The 18963-nt window shown below is 37.1% G+C and overlaps 1 protein-coding gene across 2 annotated transcripts in view; it reads right to left on the bottom strand.

Moving 5' to 3' along the window:
• Positions 1–825: 825 nt before the first annotated feature.
• The window catches only part of SOHLH2 (spermatogenesis and oogenesis specific basic helix-loop-helix 2), a 43526-nt gene continuing 25388 nt past the window's right edge, over positions 826–18963 (bottom strand). The window contains exons 7-11 of one of the 2 annotated variants that reach the window (XM_010344991.3): positions 7497–7644; positions 7255–7343; positions 6477–6595; positions 3161–3420; positions 826–1666 (exon numbers count right to left, since the gene is read on the bottom strand). In XM_010344991.3, coding sequence (XP_010343293.3) covers positions 1646–1666; positions 3161–3420; positions 6477–6595; positions 7255–7343; positions 7497–7644 — 637 coding nt within the window. In that variant the 3' untranslated portion in view covers positions 826–1645. Of the gene's footprint in view, positions 1667–3160; positions 3421–6476; positions 6596–7254; positions 7344–7496; positions 7645–14786; positions 15960–18963 lie in introns of those variants that run through there. The other variant, XM_010344992.3, reaches the window with a different exon arrangement.

Raw genomic sequence — 18963 nt, 5'->3', positions numbered from 1 at the left:
AGCTGTCACCTTTTCTAGGCAAGCTCCTTGCATCTTCTTTATTGTGAAAATAACACTGCAACTGTTCCATGACCAGCCAACTTGATTATACAAGGAAAATCCTGCTCTTTTTCTACAAGGTGTAACCCAACTAACCTTTCTTCCTTGGCTAAGAGTTAAGCTTACTTGGAAGAGAAGAATTCATTAAAAATGAAATTCTCACATTAGAAATGAATTTGGACACTTGCATGAAGTCTAGGATCATGGGACCCAGGCTTGAAAAGTAGAGAGCCCTAAAAATGGATCTGGTAGCCTCCTCTTCATGCCGAAAGGAAAAGTGGGATGAGAAAGCAAGTAGAGAGACGGCTCTAGGGGTCGGACTTTTTAGGTCCTCTGTTGAAGAGTTCCCAGTCGCAGACTTCTCTCATGGCCCACATGGAGACGTAAAGAAACCCTGGTGCAAAGTAAAAGCCCCAGCAACAATGAAGACCAGCTGGGAACACAGGCAGTAGTCCCAGTGTCCAAAATACCTTAGCAGGTTCTCTTCCAATGCCAAAGCAATTATTCCTAAAGGAAAGGGGATGAAGAATCAACCACCTGTTTTTAATAATAAAAATAAAACCTTAGTTGGAAACTTCTTGTTCCTTTATAAAGTATGTCAAACATCTACAGATTCCATCATTTTGGCATCCTCAAAGAAAAGTTGTAAAATTTGACATGAGAATTAGGCTACGCCTACAGTAATTTTTAAGCTTCTCAAAACTCTAGGATATTAAATTCCCTACATAGTACTACTAAAAGAGAGAACATGTATTTATTAAACAAAACAAAAATGGATTACAATGTTCAGGGTGAAAACTGAGTATTTTATTTAATAATAAAACTTATGTATAAGAACATTTCAGTGAAATATAAAACAAATCTTTTTTCCCCCTTATTTTCAACTGCCCTTTTTAATACCCACAGGGAGGAAGAGATGAAAAACAAAAGAACTGCTAGTCTGTAACTAAAGGTCCTGAAAGAAATATTTACCTATTAGCCGTTGTTTCACTCAAGGGATCGTGAAATGCAAAAACACACATCAATTTATTCATTAGTAGTCAAGTGAGGAGTTAAACCCCTCTTTCAGCATCTCTCTGGGTATCTTAGTTTGGATGGTGAGTGAAGAAGGAAACTCTCTAAAATGTCAAATAAGGAAAAGACACTACCTAGAAATGAGTGACAGTTATTCACGGGGATACTAAAAATAAGAGTCAAGTTGCAATATCTGTACTCAGTGACACAAGGTATCAACACACCTTCCCAATCTTATCACTTTATCGCATCTACATGGATCTTCTTTATAGCATGCTTTTTTTCATAAATTGTGGAGTATTTTTTGAGAAGAGAGAGTATAGGTCACTGAGGTCATTTGCTCTTGTAGCTCTTTGGCTGGCAGGGATCCAAGTGTGTATGAAGATGAGTGACAGCATGTGACCAGCTTTTCACTGCTGGTCTTTCTATCTACGGAAGCTTTGAGTACATTTATCAGAAGCCAGACCATGCTAATTCTTTTGATGTTAGGTCTTTGGGTGGAGCTTTCAAAATCATTCTTTGTTCCACTTTTCCTAGATGGTCAAACTGCGCCCAGTAGGTGGTTGAGAGTGTGAATTTCAAACAAGTGCTTTTAATATGCCCAAAACTGTTGCTGCAAAGAAGGGGGAAAAACCCACATTAATTGAATCCTCGCCCATTCTTACTCATAATGTCATGATTGTATTTTCTATGTCCCAAAACAATCTGAAATGATTTGCAAAACTATGTGAAATCCTCAGGTGAATAAGATTACAAGTTTTCAAATATGTCTTTGTATTAAAAATAATTATTTTCTCACAGCAATTCTACAACAAAACCGACACAGAGTAAGTATAGGTCAACAATTAAAAATAATAATATTGTAATCTTTTCTTTCATTTATCCTAGTCTTCCCATTGGATACTAATGATCATTAGCAAAATTATGATATCTGTAGACACTGTATATGTTAACATTTCTTTGCAATTCTCTTTAGAATATTTATCTTGCAAATATCTTTCAGAAGATCACTATTATTCCCATTTTATAGATGTCATATGGAGATTATAACAATATCTACCTTCAAAGGATTACCTCAGTGATTCTAATTAGATCATGTACAGTAAGTACATAGAGGATTTGGCACTATGAGTTATTGAGTGCTCAAAACATGTTAGCTATTGTTAATATGCAAAAGCATTAGCAACTATATTAAAGTTAACAGAAGTCCATTTTAAGTAAGCTAATCTGGTTTGAGTCTTCCTCTAGCACTGGACAGTTCTTCCAAACAATACAGGTACAACTGTTTCATATGCTGGTCCATCTGACAGGGCTGCTCTTGCCACCTCTCTCCTGATTCCTCACCGCTCTACCTGGCTAATTCTTAGTGGCTAGATATTAGCATGGATGGTATTTCTCCAGGGGCGAGCCGTCACTAACCTCACCCATACGTCTAGCTGGTATGTATAGTGGGGCACTCCTCCTACCCGCTTCAACCACATCGTAATTCCTGCTTCTTTGTCTGCATTCCATTAACACCAAAGCTGCATGAGGGCAGGGATCGTGTCTACCTTAGTATACTACATTCTTAGCACAATGGCAAGCTCAATGTCAGAACATAATGGGTGCTCTGTAAGTGTCTGATGTAGGAGGACATCTGGTATCTGAAAACAGCCAGGATGGTGACTGGAAGAGCACTTTCTGATGCAGTATGAGTGATGCTGCCCACCTAAGAGATAAGCAGCGGTTGGCTATGGGGCCAGATGAGGATGAGGGTGGAAAAATGGGATGTGCCGCTGCAGAAGCTCTGGGTAGAAGCGGCGGGGGGCAGGGACAGAGGGGTGGGGAATCAGTGCTAGGGGAGATCAGGTTCCACCTAGTCACTGTCAAACTAGCACAGTCCCATCCAGCTTCACTGGTTCTGGTTGTTGAGACACCAGTCCTTCAGCATGGGGAGTGACAGCCTGGGTTGACCACTCCTCCTTTTCACCCATCAGGCTGGAGAGATTCAGAATCAAGCTCTTAGGTACCAGCCTTCCAACCAGAGTAGCAACAAAATGCAGGTCAGGGGCTTCTGCTGGCTGGAGTGAAAAGGTCCAATCTGATCTATGGACCCCTGAAAACTTACCAGACAGTTGGGATGTGTAGTGCACGTCTGGCCCAACCCAGAAGTGCAGTGCTGAGGGAGAAGGTTTGAGACTGGGGGCACGGCTGAAGGTAAATGAATTGAAATGTTCCGATTTGTTACGGCAGTTTCATCGTAGGAAGGGGTGACTTTAGAATAATATCTGACAGTATGGAAGGAATTCAGAGAGAGTGCTGCTGCATTGGGAATGTGAGTTTTATACTGATCACCAATAGCATTCTCTGAGGTGGAGCTTAACGGACCTTAAATGAGAAAGAAAACAAATATGGGTGAGTATCCACAATTCTGTAATTCAGAACGACGACATTTGGCATAAACTGACTGCTATTTCATTTCCTCGCATTATAAATTTGTACTACCACTACACTCGAATGCTGATGGAAAATCAAAGTGAACTTTCTAATTGTGACATTTAGTGCAATATACACACTATAAATTAGTGTTCATGTGCCATTAAAAGACGGATTTTAGAGAAGCAGAAGATCCCTGTGCCTTTTGATGCGTGTGAACATGCATGTCAATCAAAATTGACTCTCTCTGAAGCAAGTAAAAAGGTTGGAAAGAACAACTCCATTCAGCAGACTTTTTATATCTTTATATAGCTATATTCTACATGGTAACTAGAAGAAAAGAATTAATATATAATATGAACAATGTAACCTCAAATAATACCATAAATATTTATTTTCTACTGGATATTGAAAGTAAGATAATGTAATAATATGTCTACTTTAAATAGAGATGTATCTGAAATGTTTGTGATAAAATAATTTAAGCAAATGTATACAGAGATTTATAAAATATAACAGAAAAAGGTAAGCCGATAAGGTCAAACATGTCTGTGTTACAGAACAGGCTCAGCACAGAAACCTTGGGACTTTAGGTGATCATTTAACTTCTCTAGCATTTTCTAATGAGGGTGGTAAAAGTGAAATCTGGAAGACTTAACTGATTGCAACTTCTCTGATCCTCTTTCCAAAACAATTTGGCAACATGCATTAAGAGCTATACATACATTCATGTTCTCTGTTCTCTAACTCACCCATCAGTCTTCCAGGAATCCAGTCCAAGGAAAAGTCCAAAATATAGAAAACCCCATATATGGACAAATATTTCCTATCACATGATGTAAAAACTCACTCTCCCCTCAAACTGGAAATGCTAAATGTAGCAATTGGAAAATGGCTAAGAAAAGTACTCTATAAATCACTTGATAAATGATTAAAACCATTAAAAAGATGAGTGACGCATAACAACAAATATATGTACAACACAAAGTTAAGCAAAAAAAATCAGTAAACAAAATGGGATGTCCACTGATTACTATTACAGAAAAATACACCTGGAAGAAGACTTGAAGAACATACATTAAAAAATGAACACAGTGATTATCTTAGTCGGGTTAGTAAAGGATCTGAACTGGTTTTTGAATGCAAAAATGTATTTAAATCAAATAAAAATGGAAGTTTTGACTCCTTAACCTTCAAGGCCTCCTAGGGTCTGAAGAAGCCACAGGTCTGTGGTCCTCGCATATCTCTGGCTTCCCAAGATCTGTCTCCTTAGGGGAGGCAGTGCCTTGAAATGCTGGGGCATAAACCAGCCTCAACTCGCTGCCAGGAAAGGAGTGTTTCAGAGTTTCTATAAGACATAAATAGTATTGTATGTACAAAAAGTAACATTGACAGGCATATGCCTGTGGCCCGACCTCTATCTGATTTAATCTGGGCTGATTTAATCATTCCATGTCACATTCAGCCACTGCTACTTTAAGTAGATTAACCATGGCTTATGGCGACTTTTTCTCTTCTCCTCTCTCCTCTAGGTCAGGAGAGAAGTCTAAGTTGACTAAAATAACACCCTGAGGATTCTTTGATGATAGGAAGAATCAGGGCTGGGTTCTATCTGGGGGCTCCTTCTCTTTTGACTTTAGACAGCATCCCAAATAACCTTCATCTGTTCCCATGGCTTCCGCCACATCCCATCTATGCAGGGTCCTTCCACTACAGCACTTACACGACTAAACCATATTTTGCTTTTGTGACCCTTTCTACCAGTAAGTTGTGAGCTCCATAAGAACAAGAACTGCCTTCACTCATCTCTGTGTCCCCAACTTTGAGGCAGGGACATTTAAGCTGAGAAGGAGGGATGGACCTGGTGCTAACCAGGGCAGGTGAGGGAGAAAGAGCACTCCTGGCACAGGTGAGGTGCTGAGGGAGAGCAGAGCCTGTTGGAGGAAGTCGGAAGTGTCACCTAGGACTGAGAGGCTGAGGAGAGAGGCAGTCCTGTCATCTAGCATCTAACATTCAGGTCAAGAGGTCCATATCTTCCTGGTTTCTCGATGGAGAGTAACTTTACCTTCAGGAATACTAAAAAGTCACAACCTGCTAGCTGTGTTCTTTTCCTCTATGTTTTCCCCATCCTGTTATTTCAAGTACACGGGCATGTCTAGGCTTATATAACACATATAACAAAAATGCCTCCACATTTTGTTATGTGGAGGTATTTCTGTGATGTGAGGCATTTTTATTATATGTGTTGCATAAACCTAGACGTGCCCATGTACTTGATATAACAAGATGGAAAAAAATAGAGGAAAACAAAAGGGAAAGCATTTGTTCCACAATGAATATTCATATAATGAAATTTCTTGAGCCCCTACTGTGTGCTGGTCATTGTTCTAAGTACTAGAAATTCAGCAATGAATAAAACTGGCCAAAAAATCCCCTGCTTTCATGGAGGTGACATTCTAATGGGAGAAGATAGGCAGCAAACAAAACACACAGGTAAAGAATAGCAGAAGGCAGTGAGTGCTATCAAGACAAATACAGCAGGGAAAGCGGATGCGGAGTCCCCTGTGTCATGTTTATGGTGGGGAGGAATGTGCAGTTTTATCCGGGTGGCTGCGAAGAGCTCATTGAGAGGTGACATGGAAGCAAAGGAATGAAGGAGGTAAATAAATTAACATGTTAAATGCTCAGGGCACAGTCAGTCCTGAAATAATATGAATACTACCCCTCCCCCGAGATTCTATTCATATTCTAAACAAAGTCACCAGCGTGCTTATCATTCATCAACAAGATGAGTTTTCTGGTAATTATGGTCAATTTTGAGCCCAGTTTCCGGCATAACACTATTTAAACTCCTGTCGCCACCTTGTGTACCTGAGGCTGACAACACCAGAAGGACTCATCAGCTCCCCTGGATTCCCTGGTTATGGTGGAGAATGCACAAGAGCCCAAGGGTTTGTAAGGCAATGCAGGTCCCCCTGTAAGTGGCATAGATGTTAGGTAAAGCTCACCTCTCACAGTTGCATCCAAAGAGCCCTCTGCATCAGGAGTGGTGCACACATTCCAGCACGTGTTAGACAGGAACTGGAGCCCTCTCCCAGGAGAGTAAGTGCTCGGCACACTATTTTCCCTTGAAAGGACAGAAAAAATTCTTTGCGTATTATTCAGGGAAAACAATATGAACATTGCTGAGTTCAATCGCCCTTTTTTCATTCAAGTTCCAAAAACACTGACAAAGCCTCAACTATGGATTATTTACATATGAGCAAAGAGTTGCACAGGACCCATGATGATTCCTTTGAATGTGCAAGAATGATACGCTTTTTTTCTCCACAGTTTCTCTTTGTTTACATATTCTGATCAATCTACAAAAGGATCATTTGGGAAGCCACATTTTGCCCTAGTAAGCTGCTTTAAGAACCACTAGTTGAAATAGGGCTGGATGGCTCCAGGGCCCGAGACCTCCAGAGGAACACCAGAAGCCATTGCATCCCTGCTGGACCACCACCATCCCTACACTCCCAAGGGGCAAAGCTCATTTTAAGAACCTCAGAAATAACAAAAGGAGAAGCGAGGGTGAGTCACGTGATGAAAGTCCATAGACCTGAGACTTTTTCCTGTGCTTATCACTGTAACGAAATGATACACATTGGCAATGAGAAAAATCCACTGACCCTTAATAAACCCCCTTGCTTTCACAGTGCATGGAATCAGTTTCTACATGTTTAGCATCAATGTGGGAGGAAAATAACTAGCAGACTTCAGATTCACAAGAGCCCCTTATCATACCGCTGTGCCATGACGGTGCCTGGGAGAGACAGCTGGATGGGTGTTTGTTTCTTACAAAATCTCTTGTTGCTCTGAAGTGCTTCTGTAATCTGACATATACAGAAATATATTTAGGTAGATACTGACATTTTTACATATGTACAAAGACACATACTTTCAATGATAAAAATTAAAAGAAGTAAAATTGTAGTGTTAAAGCATTGTCTATAAGGATAAAATTCAAAGCTTTGGGAGTCCAATACCTGGGCCATAACAGCTGGAGGAATTTTGTCCCGGATATATTTCACATAATCAACTGTTGCCTCAAGAACTGAAGCCGCATCATTCTTTCTCCCCTTTACATACGGCAAGAGAATACGCAGCTGCTCACAGCAATACTTGATTCTTTCTCTGGACAGAGAATTGCAATACATAAAGAATAATTAGTCTCATTTTCTTCCTTGTACCCAAAGACAAACAACCCTTCCTCTAGGTATGTTTGTAAAGGAACCATCCCCTCCCTATCTAGTCTCCATTTCAGAGAAAGGCTATGTCCCTACAAGACAGCAGCCCTCACAGTCCCTGAAATCACAGCTTCCCAGGGCGCCTACGCATATGCCCACTGCACAAAGAACCACTGCCCAAGTTCACTGTATGTGCTGATGGCAGCCCCAGCTCTCCCACCTCAGGCCTGCTGCAGAGTGCAGGATGCCCAGTCAACTGAGGAAAGCACCCACCCCCTGCTGCCTACAGAAACGTGCAGATCACTCTGCCCTCCAGGCAGAGAATTGCACACTATGTAAAAATCCTTTTGCGATTCACACTAGAAGCCCAGAAGGCAAAGAGCAGTCAGGATCTTCATGTCTGTGGGACCTAGACTGCATTTCCAACAAGATCAACTAGCGTCTAGCAACACACTAGTTGATGGTGTGAGCAAAAGGAAAATCAGAAGGCTGCTTCCTTTACATGAGGTAGGTATAGACAGAATGAGTACACCAGGATGTAGATTATCAGAAAAGAAACTAACCTGTCTCTCACAGCTCTGAAGGAGAATAGATGGGAAATGTAGATTTAATTGATTTAAGCCCTTGGTGGCTTCATTCAACCATGTGCTCTTTTAATAAACATTTTTAAGCACTTGTTTTGTGCTGAATACTACCTTGACATCTACAGGGTTGAATGGTGGCTCTGTTATTACTAACTGAGACATTAGGCAAGTTACTAAACCTCTGTAAACACCAGAATGGCAGAGAAATTAAATTCAAAAACCTAGTTTGACATATAACCAATGAATAACTCAAATACTCTGTCTCAGTGGTGTTCTCATTGATCTCTGAGGAGCTTTGGGGGCTCTGTGGGGGTGTCTCAGGAACTAATCTGGGAAGGGAAGGATGGAAGAGCCAACAATTTGACAATGTGTGTGAAGGGCTTTGAAACTTCTCATACCCTTTGACATGATACTTCCACTTACAAGGATCCATCCTAAGGAGTGAATCGAAAACACAGAGCACAGTGCATATACACAGAAGCCCATCAGAGCAATATTTTAGTAAAATATGGAAAACAACACACAACATAGGAGGATGCCTTAAGTAAGCTACAGTATATTAGTTCAGCAGAATGTCACCTGGCAGTGGAAGTGATATGTCATAAAGCTTATTGGGGAAAAGTAGGACACAAAACAGCATATAAAATATAATCCTAGACACTAAACAAAGTAAAAATGAAGCCCAGGAGAAAAGATTGAAGGCAAAAACATCCAGTACAGTTATTTCCGGATGGCTGGATGATGGATCATTTTTATTCCCTTTATTTTTTATATTTTCTGTGTGTTTTTGCTAGGCATATGTCACATTCATAATTTAAACTATTAAAATATTATTAAATTGTTTCAACATTAGAAAAAGTTTAATCATAGAGAAAATTTGAAAGAATTATATAATGAACACCTATATACTCATCACTTAAGAGTCTACAGTTAACATTTATTGTACAGGTTGAGTATTCCCTCCCCAAAATGCTCAGGGAAGTGTTTGAGACTTCAGATTTTTTTGGATTTTGGAATATTTGCATATACATAATAATATATCTTGGGGGTGGAACCCAAGTTTAACAGAGAATTCATTTATGTTTTATACCACATGTATATAGCCTAAGGTAATTATATACAATATTTGTACCTGAAACAAAGTTTATATACACTGAATCTTCAGAAAGAAAAGGTGTCACTATCACATGTCAGTGCTGAAAAAGTTTGATTTTGGAACATTTCAGACTTCAGATTTTCAGATTAGGGATGCTCAACTAGTATCTGCTTTATTATATATGTGTCATCCCGCTATTCACATATCAACGTATTTACATATACTAAAGCAACGTAAGTTGTAGACATAAGCATATTACATGCCTAAATGTATCAGTAGCTAGAGTTCAAATTATTTTCAGGTAAACACTACATAAAACAAAATGCACACTAAGTCCCATTCTGTAAGTTTGGACAAATACATACAACTGTATGTACCTGAAATACATATATAATGAAAATCCATTATCACAACCCCAGAAAGTCCCTTATGTTTCTTCCCAGTCAATACTATCCCCTAACCCTGTAAGGCAACTACAATTCTGATATTTTTTTCCATCCCACATTACTTTTGCCTGTCCTCAACCAGCACATAAATAAAATCGTACAGTGTGTATTATTTTGTAAAGCTTCTTTCACTCAGCTTTAAAGTTTCTGGGATTTGTCTATGTGGCTAACCATATCACTGTTTGCTTCTTTTCACTGAGCAACAGTATTCCATAATAGATAAGTAAGCTGTGGCATATTTATATATTATGGAATACTGTTGTGGAATACAAATAAATATGCCACAGCTTACTTATCCCTTATCTTATTGATGAATACTTGGGCTGTTATCATTTTGGGTTATTACGAATAAGGCTGCTAGAATATTCTGGATGTCTTTTTGTGAATGCATGATTTTATTTCTCTTGGGTAATATCTAGGAATAGAAATAACAGGCCATTTAATACGTTTATAAAAACTGGCAGAATTTTTACCAAACCAAAGTAGTACCATTTTACACTTCCACCATCAATGTATCAGACTTCTTGTTCCAAATCATTGATGATATTTAATATTGTCAGTTTCAATGTTAGCGTTTTGGCCTTTCTGGGGTATACATAGTAATATCTTATTATGCTTTAATTTGCATTTCCCTGACAGCTAATGATATTGAGCACTTTTTCCTGTGCCTTTTGGGCACTTGTATAGCTTCCTTTGTAAAGTGTCCGTGCAGACATTTTACCTACATTTTAACTGAATTGCAGGTCTTTTTGTTTTTTATTTTTAGCAGTTCTTTACATATCTTGAATACCAGGATTTGTCAGATATCTGTTTGGCAAGTATTTTCTCCCAGTCTGTGGCTTTTGTATTTATTTTCTTAAAACTTTTTGATAGCAAAAATTTTAAATTTTGATGAATCCAATTTATTTACACACACACACATACTCTCTCTCTCTAATGGTTATTGATTTCTATGTCCTGTCTAAAGAACATCTGCATATTCTCGGCTCATGAAGACATTCTCCTATTTTCTTGTAGAACTGTATGGTTCAATACAGTAGTCAGTAGACTTGAGCCTATTTAAATTTAATTAATAAATATAAGTTAATATTACATATATTTAAAATTCATTTCCTAAGCTGCAATAGCCACATTTTGAATACTCAATAACTACATGTTGCTAGTGGCTACTGTATTAGATGATGAAGATATAATTTTTAACATAGCAGAAGATTCTACTGAATACTGTCATCCTAGAAGCTCTATCAATTTTAGCTTTACAGTGCAGCTCTGACTATGCTTTATCTTGAATTAATTTTTTTATATGGTGTGAGGTAAGGGGTAAAAGTTGATTTTCTTTCCAGATGGGTATCTAGTTGTTCTAGCATCATTTATTAAAAAGACTTTTCTCTCCCAAAATATTTGCTTTGGTGTTTTTCCTGAAAATCAAATGACCATAAATATGTGGATCCAGTGCTAGCCTACTGTGTTCCATTGATCTATTTGTCAATTTTTATGCCAGTTACCTACTGGTGATTGTAGCTTTATAGTAAGTCTTGAAGTCAGATAGTTTAAGTCCTTTTACTTTATTGTACTTTTACAAAATTACTTTGAATATTCTAAGTCCTTTTCGCACATTGTAAAATCATCTTGTCAATCTTTATGGAAAAACACTTGCTGGCATTATGATTTGGATTCAAATAAGGTTATGTTTCAATTTGGTGAGAACTGATATCTTAATAATAGTGAGTCTTTTATACCATAATTATGGTATAAAGCATAATTTTTTATTTAACTTTTCATAGTAACATTTTGAATGATCAACGTACAGATCAGTTTTTTGCTTTGTTTCTAAGTATCCTAAAGCTATTTTATTCTATTTTAAATGTCATAATATTTATATTTTCATTGTATAATTATTTGCTGTTAGTATATAAAATACCATTGATTTTTGTACCTTATCTTCTGCAACCATGTTACGGAAGATAAGCTTCTTTAGTTCTAGTAGCTGTTTCGTAAATGTCTTAGGAGTTTGGCTTTATACCCAGTCATGCCATCTACATATAGTAAGACAGTTTTTCTTCTTCCTATTTGACATATCAAATAGTATGTCTATTTCTTTATCTTGCCTAACTGTAATGGCTAGAATCATTTATTTGATAATAAACAGAAATGGTAAGAAGGGGCACACTTAGTTTTTTCCTGATCTTTTTAAGGAGCAGTCAACATTTTATCACTAAGTACAATGTTAATTATAAGTTTTTTATAGATGCCTTTTAACAAATTGAGGAAGTTATCTTCCACATCTATTTGTTGAAAGTAAAATGATAATGGTAAATTGAACATTGTGAAATATGTTTTCAGAATTTGTTAATCACATGGTTTTTCTCCTTTATTCTGTTAATGTGGTGTTTTGGTTTTGTTTTGTTTTTGAGTCAGAGTCTCACTCTGTCACCCAGGCTGGAGTGCAGTGGTGCCATCTCAGTTTACTGCAACCTCTGCCTACTGGGTTCAAGCAATTTTCATGCCTCAGCCTCATGAGTAGCTGAGACTACAAGGTACACCATCAAACTTAGCTAAATTTTTTTATTCTTAATAGAGACAAGGTTTTGCCATATTGGCCTGGCTGGTCTTGAACTCCTGGCCTCAAGTGATCCATCTGCCATGGCCTCCCAAAGTGCTGGGATTACAGGTATGAGCCACTGCACCCAGCCCCACTGGTTGATTTCTGAATGTCACACCAGCCTTGCTTCTCTAGGATAAACCTGACGTGGTCATGATACGTTATATCTTTATATATTTCTTGATTTAATTTGCTAAAATTATGTTAAGTATTTTTGCTCCTATGTTCATGAAGTATACTGGTCTGTAATTTTCTTTATAAATAATGTCTTTGTCAGGCTTAGGGTTATGTTGTTCCCATGAAAGGAGTTAGGAAGTATTCCCTCCTCCCATTTCTGTAAGAACATGTTTAAGATTGTTATTCTTTCTTTAAAGCCTTGCTGAAATTCATTGGTAAAACCAACTGAGTGTTTTCTCTTTGGTAAGCTTTTGGTAACAAGTTCAATTTTGTAAATACAGAGCTATTTTGATTTTTTGTTTCATTTGGTATCAGTTTTGATAAATTGTGATTTTCAAGAATGTATGCAGTATATCTAAGTTGTTGAATTTACTAGCCTAAAATTGTTCAAAGTATACTCTTCTGTACTTAAATATTTATAGTAGCTATCGTGATCATCCCTCTTTCACTCATGATTGTGATTATTGTGTCTGTCTCTCTCCCAGCCTCCGCCGCGTTCACTACCCCACTTATTTGGGTTTACTTTGTTTTACTTTCTCTTTCTTCCTAGGATAGAACCTTGTATCACTGATTTTTGGACCTTTTGCCTTTTCTAGTATAAGCATTTAAAGCCACAATGTTTTCCCTAAACTTTGCTGTAGTTTATTTTAAAACTTTGATATATTGTATTATCTTTTTTTAAAATTTAAGTTCCAGGACACATGTGCAGTACATGCAGGTTTGTTACATCGCTAAAAGTGTACCATGGTATTTTGCTGATATATTCTCTTCTCAATAGATTCACTTTGAAATATTTTCTAATTTTTCTTGTGATTTTTTTTTAACCCATGGATTACTTAGAAGTTTTTTTTTAATTTCCATATATTTAAAATTTCCCTTTAAATCTTATTCTTACTGATTTCTATTTTAATTTCATTGTGGTCAGGGAACACATCTTTATTAATTCAACTCTTTCGAATGTATTGAAACTTCTTATATACACCCCGCCCCCCAATATACAGTGTATCTAAGTGACTGTACCATGTGCCATTGAGAAGGAGTGTTCTGCTGCATTTGTCCCGAGTGTTGCTCTATAAATATTCATGAGATCAAGGTGGTGAGCAGTGTTCCCATTTTCTAGAGCTGACCGATGTTTTGATGTCTAGCTGTATAAACTGCTGAGAGAGGAGTGTTAAATCTCCAGCAGTTGTTTTAAAATTATCTATTTGTCTGTTTAATTCTGTAAATTTTGATTCAAGTATTTTGAAGTTCTTACCATCCCATGCTATTTGTGATTTTAATATCCTTCTGAAAGTTGATGTTTCTATCATTACAAAATGTCCCTCTTTACCTCAGGTAATACTGTTTGTCTTCAAATCTACTTTATTTGATATTAACATGGCCCATCTGATTTTCTTATACTTCGTGTTTCCAAAATGGATATATTTCTATTAATTTTTTTTTATATTCAAAGCTTCTCTCTTACAGACAGTAGATAGCTGGGTCTTGCTTTTGCATGTTTTGATCTATTCTGAAAACTTCTGCCTTTAAGTTAGATATAGTTGGATAAAGGTCTACCATGCCGTTCCCCATAGTCTCTTTTGTGTTTTTACTCTTCTGTCCCTCCTTCTTGCCCTCTTTTTTGAATATTTTTAAAAATCCAATTTTAATTTATCTTTTGGCTTCATAGCAATGCATTTTGCCTATCTATTTAGGGTTGCTCTAGGGATTACAATATATATGTGAAGTTTTCATAGTCTGGAGTTAATGCTTTATGACATCACATAAAATGTATAACTGCTAAATTTATGCAAGTGCATTTATCCCACTCATTCTTCATACAATAGTCATATGTACTACAGCTATATTATAAACCCCTAATACATTGCTATAATTTTTGCTAATAACAGTTTTAAGTATTTTAAATAGTTTAAAATGGAAAATGCTTGTTTTTGCTTAGAAATTTGTCATTTCTGGTGCTATGTAGTCCTTCAGGTGATCCTAGCTTTCATTTGGTATTATTTCCCTTCAGCCTGAAGAATTTCCTCCAGCTTTCTTACCCTGAAGGTCCACCTGTGTCATAATATCTAAGTTGTCTTTTATTTGAAAATGTCTTTATCTTACATAAAGGGAAATAATATCTGATGGAAATATAATTTGCACAAACAAGTGAAGTCTAAGACATACTAAATATGGTGACATACATTAAAGGGTAGTTTTCTAATTTATTCATGTTTTAAAGACCAATAGCATACATTTATTTGACAGGCCTAGAACAGCTGTATACTGCTAAGATTTCTATTACAGAAGCAAGAAAAAAGTGCCCTTGTACTTTCTGTCCCTCTGATTTTGGCAGCCAAGATTGAGTGGAGGAATGCAAGAGCAAAGGATGGTAATAAAGGGAAATTCATGGGGAGAGAATTTTTGCAACTCAGACAAAACCTTGTCTATAGTGAAGAGCCTGTTTTACTGCAAACAAGAATCTGAAATGCGGATTAAAGAGATAAGAGTTAAGATTACAGGGACTGAAAATTACTTATTTTTCCAGTGAAGAGTCAGGTCCATTTCCTCTCCCCTTGAATCTTCACTGGCCTGTGCCTGCTTTAACCAAAAGACATCTGGAGAGTGACTCTATGAAAGTTCTGGGACTAGCATTTCAGAAGATGTAGCTTTGATACTGTTGGAATCCTAAGGCTTCATGCAAGAGGTCCTTCTAGCTTGCTGCAGAGACCATGTGGAGAGGTGATGAGACCACAGGGAAGAACAGCCCATTGGAGCACAACCTGCATCCATACCCACCAGAGGACCACACTTGTAGATGATGCTGTGCTGGAATCTCCAGACAGGTCAATTGCTGGCTGAACATCATGGAGTGCCATGGTTAGCACCATGCAGAGAGTAATCACAGAGCCAAGCCCTGCCCAAACTGGTGACTCACAAAATCAGGAGATATGATAAACAGTTTGTTGATTTACATTATCAAGTTTTAGAGTAATTTGTTGTACAGTATCAGATAACTTGACAACACTTACTGTTTAAAGTAAAACTATTAACAACGTAGGGTTGATAACTGATGTGGCTTGGATATTTTGTCCCCTCCGAATCTTATAATGAAATGTGATGCCCAGTGTTGGAGGTGGAACCTGGTAGGAGGTGTTTGGTGAATCATGGGGTTTAGCTTAGTGCCATCCCCTTGGTGATGAGTTCTCACTCAGTTCATGCAGATTTGGTGGTTTAAAAGAGTCTGAGGCTCTCCTTTCTCTCTCTCTTGCTCCTCCTCTCACTATGTGACACACTGGCTCCACTTTGCCTTCTGCCATGGTTGTAAGCTTCCTGAGGCCTCACCTGAAACAGAAGCTGCTATGCTTCCTATACAGCCTACAGAATCATGAGTCAATTAAATGCCTTTCTTTATAAATTACTCAGTCTCTGGTATTTCTTTATAGCAACACAAGAATAGACTAACACAATAACATATGCAAAAGTAAAATGTATGACAACAATAACAAAAAGTGGAAGAAGGTAAATAGAAATATGCTGTTGTATTTAAAGGGCATAATGTCAATTCAAGGTAGATTATGATGAGTTAAGGACGTATATCATAATCCCTAGAGCAACCAAAAATTGGTTTTAGCTAAAAAGTCAATAAAACAGATGAAAAGAAATGCTAACGTATACTTGATAAATCCAAAGGAAAGCAGGTAATGCGAAAAAAGAGAAAAAAATAGATTAATGAAAACAAACAGAAAAATTGTAGACCCAAAACCACACTTAACAGTAAGTACATTATATGAAAATGAGCTAACCATTCCAAATGAACAACAGAGACACAGAGACTGTCAGAATGAGTAAATAAAAAATAAAAACAAGATTCAACTATGTGCTATTTACAAGGGACACTCTTCAAATATAAAGACAGATACAGGTTACAAAAAAACCATGCAAATACCAATCACAAGAAACCTGTATTAATATCAAAGTAGATTTTTTAAGATAGGGAGTACTAGGATAGATAAATTAGCATTATCATTTCCTCATGATGAATGGGTCAATGCAGCAAGACAGACATCTACCAACAGTCTCAAACTATATGAAGGAAAAACTCTCAGAAAGAAAGGGAAAAAGAGTTGTCACTGAAAAATTTAACCCTCAAAAAATAATAAGGGTACAGATTACATAAAAAACACTATCAAGCAGTTCTATTTCATTAATATTTATAGAACACTACACTCCACAAACAGAGGAATACAGTCTTTTCAAATGCATACGGAACATCATTCATCAAGGGAGATCACACTTTGGGCCATAAAACAAGTTTCAGAAAATATCAAAGGACAGAAACCTTACAAAGTATGTTTTCAGATGACAACAGAATTAAATTATAAATCATTACCTAGAAAGTCTCCAAACATTCAAGTTATACACTTCTAAACAGTTACTAATGAAAAGGAAAAAAAAAATCACAGGGGATATGAGAAAATATTTTGAACTGAATGATAGTAGAAATATGTCAAAGTTGATGAGATGCAGATAAGCAATGCTTACAGAAAAACTTTTATAAAGGAAAAGTTTTAGTTTTAAGTGTTTATTTTAGAAAAGAAGAAAAGGTTAAAATCAACTATCTAAGTTTCTACCTACAAAGACTTTTTAAAAATATACTTTAAGTTCTGGGATACATGTGCAGAATGTTCAGGTTTATTACATAGATATACATGTGCCATGGTGGTCTGCTGCACCCGTCAACCCATCATCTAGGTGTTAAGCCCCGCATGCATTAAGTATTTATCCTAATGCTCTCTCTCCTCTTTCCCTCCACCCCCCTGCTACAGGCCCTGGTGTGTGATATTCCCTTCCTTGTGTCCATGAGTTCTCATTGTTCAACTCCTACTTATGAGTGAGAATATGTGGTGTTTGATTTTCTGTTCCTGTGTTAGTTTGCTAAGAATGATGATTGCCAGTTTCATCCATGTCCCTGCAAAAGGCATGAACGCATTCTTTTTATGGTGTATACGTGCCATATTTTCAAAGACCTTTCTTTAAAAAAGCAAAGTATAGAGGCCGGGAGTGATGGCTCATGCCAGTAATCCCAAAACTCTGGGAGGCCGAGATGGGCAGATCACTTGAGCTCAGGAGTTTGAGACCAGCCAGGGCAACATGGTGAAACCCCATCTCTACTAAAAATATAAAAATTAGCCAGATGTGGTGCCAGACGCCTATAATTTCAGCTACTCAGGAGGCTGAGTAAGGAGAATCACTTGAACCTGGCAGGCAGAGGTTGCGGTGAGCTGCGATTATACCATTGCACTCCAGCCTGGATGACAGAGCAAGATTCTGTCTCAATCAATCAATCAATAAAAGCAAAGTATAGAAAGACAAAGAGCAGAAATCAATGAAATAAAAGAAATGGGCTAATATAGAAAATCAATGAATCAAAATCTGGTTCACTGAAAAAAAAATCAATAAAACTGAGAAAACTGTTGCTAGGCTGATCAAGAAGCAAGGCAGAAAACACAATTTATCAATACCAGGAATGAAAAAGCCATCATCACAGACCTATAGATATTAAAATGATAATAAGATCATGTTGCCAAATAAATGTGACACTTAGATTAAATGGACAAATTTCTTGAAAAACATAAATTAACCAAACTGAGATAGGAAAAAATAGGCTGTTTAGTCCTATAATCATTAAAGAAATTGAATTTGTAATTATAACTTTCCCACAAAGAAAATTCCAAGCCTAGATGACTTCATTGTTGAAGTCTATCATACATATCATTTCTACACAAATTCTTTCAGAAACAGAAGACTTTCCATTTGGTTTTATAAGGCCAGCATTTCCCTGATACAGAAATGAGATAAAGACGTAAGAAAACTACAAACCGATATCCTTCAGAAACACAGATGCAAAAATTGTTAACAAAATATTAGCGAATGGAAACTAGCAGTAAATAAAAATTATCTATACCTTAAGACAAAGTAAAGTTTTGCATTTTTAAAAAATCAGTCATAATCAGCATGTTAACAAACAAGAGGAGAAATAATCATCTTACTAGAGAAAAAAAAGACTGACAAAATTTTACATTCATTCATGACAAGATCCTAAACTAGGACTAAAAGGGAACATTTTTTTAGGCTGATATAAAAGCATGCACAAAAGTCTGTAGCTTACATCATAATGTGATGGTAAAAGACAGCATTTTTCCCTCTAAGACTGGAAACAAGGCACACGTGTCTACTTGGGGCTCTCCTCTATACAAATGTGTCTCAAGCAAACAAGGACTCACAGGGAAAGGTATCTGGGCCAGAGACAACTTGGAACCCTCTGAGAACTGCCTGTTCTACCTTTCCTGAATTTCTAAGACTTGTCTAGTCCTGCAAA

Source organism: Saimiri boliviensis, chromosome 16 (genome assembly GCF_048565385.1).
Source record: "Saimiri boliviensis isolate mSaiBol1 chromosome 16, mSaiBol1.pri, whole genome shotgun sequence".
In the NCBI taxonomy this organism is placed as follows: Eukaryota; Metazoa; Chordata; class Mammalia; order Primates; family Cebidae; genus Saimiri; species Saimiri boliviensis.
The sequence above is the reverse complement of the archived record's forward strand: the minus strand, read 5'-3'. Positions and strand labels throughout refer to the sequence as shown.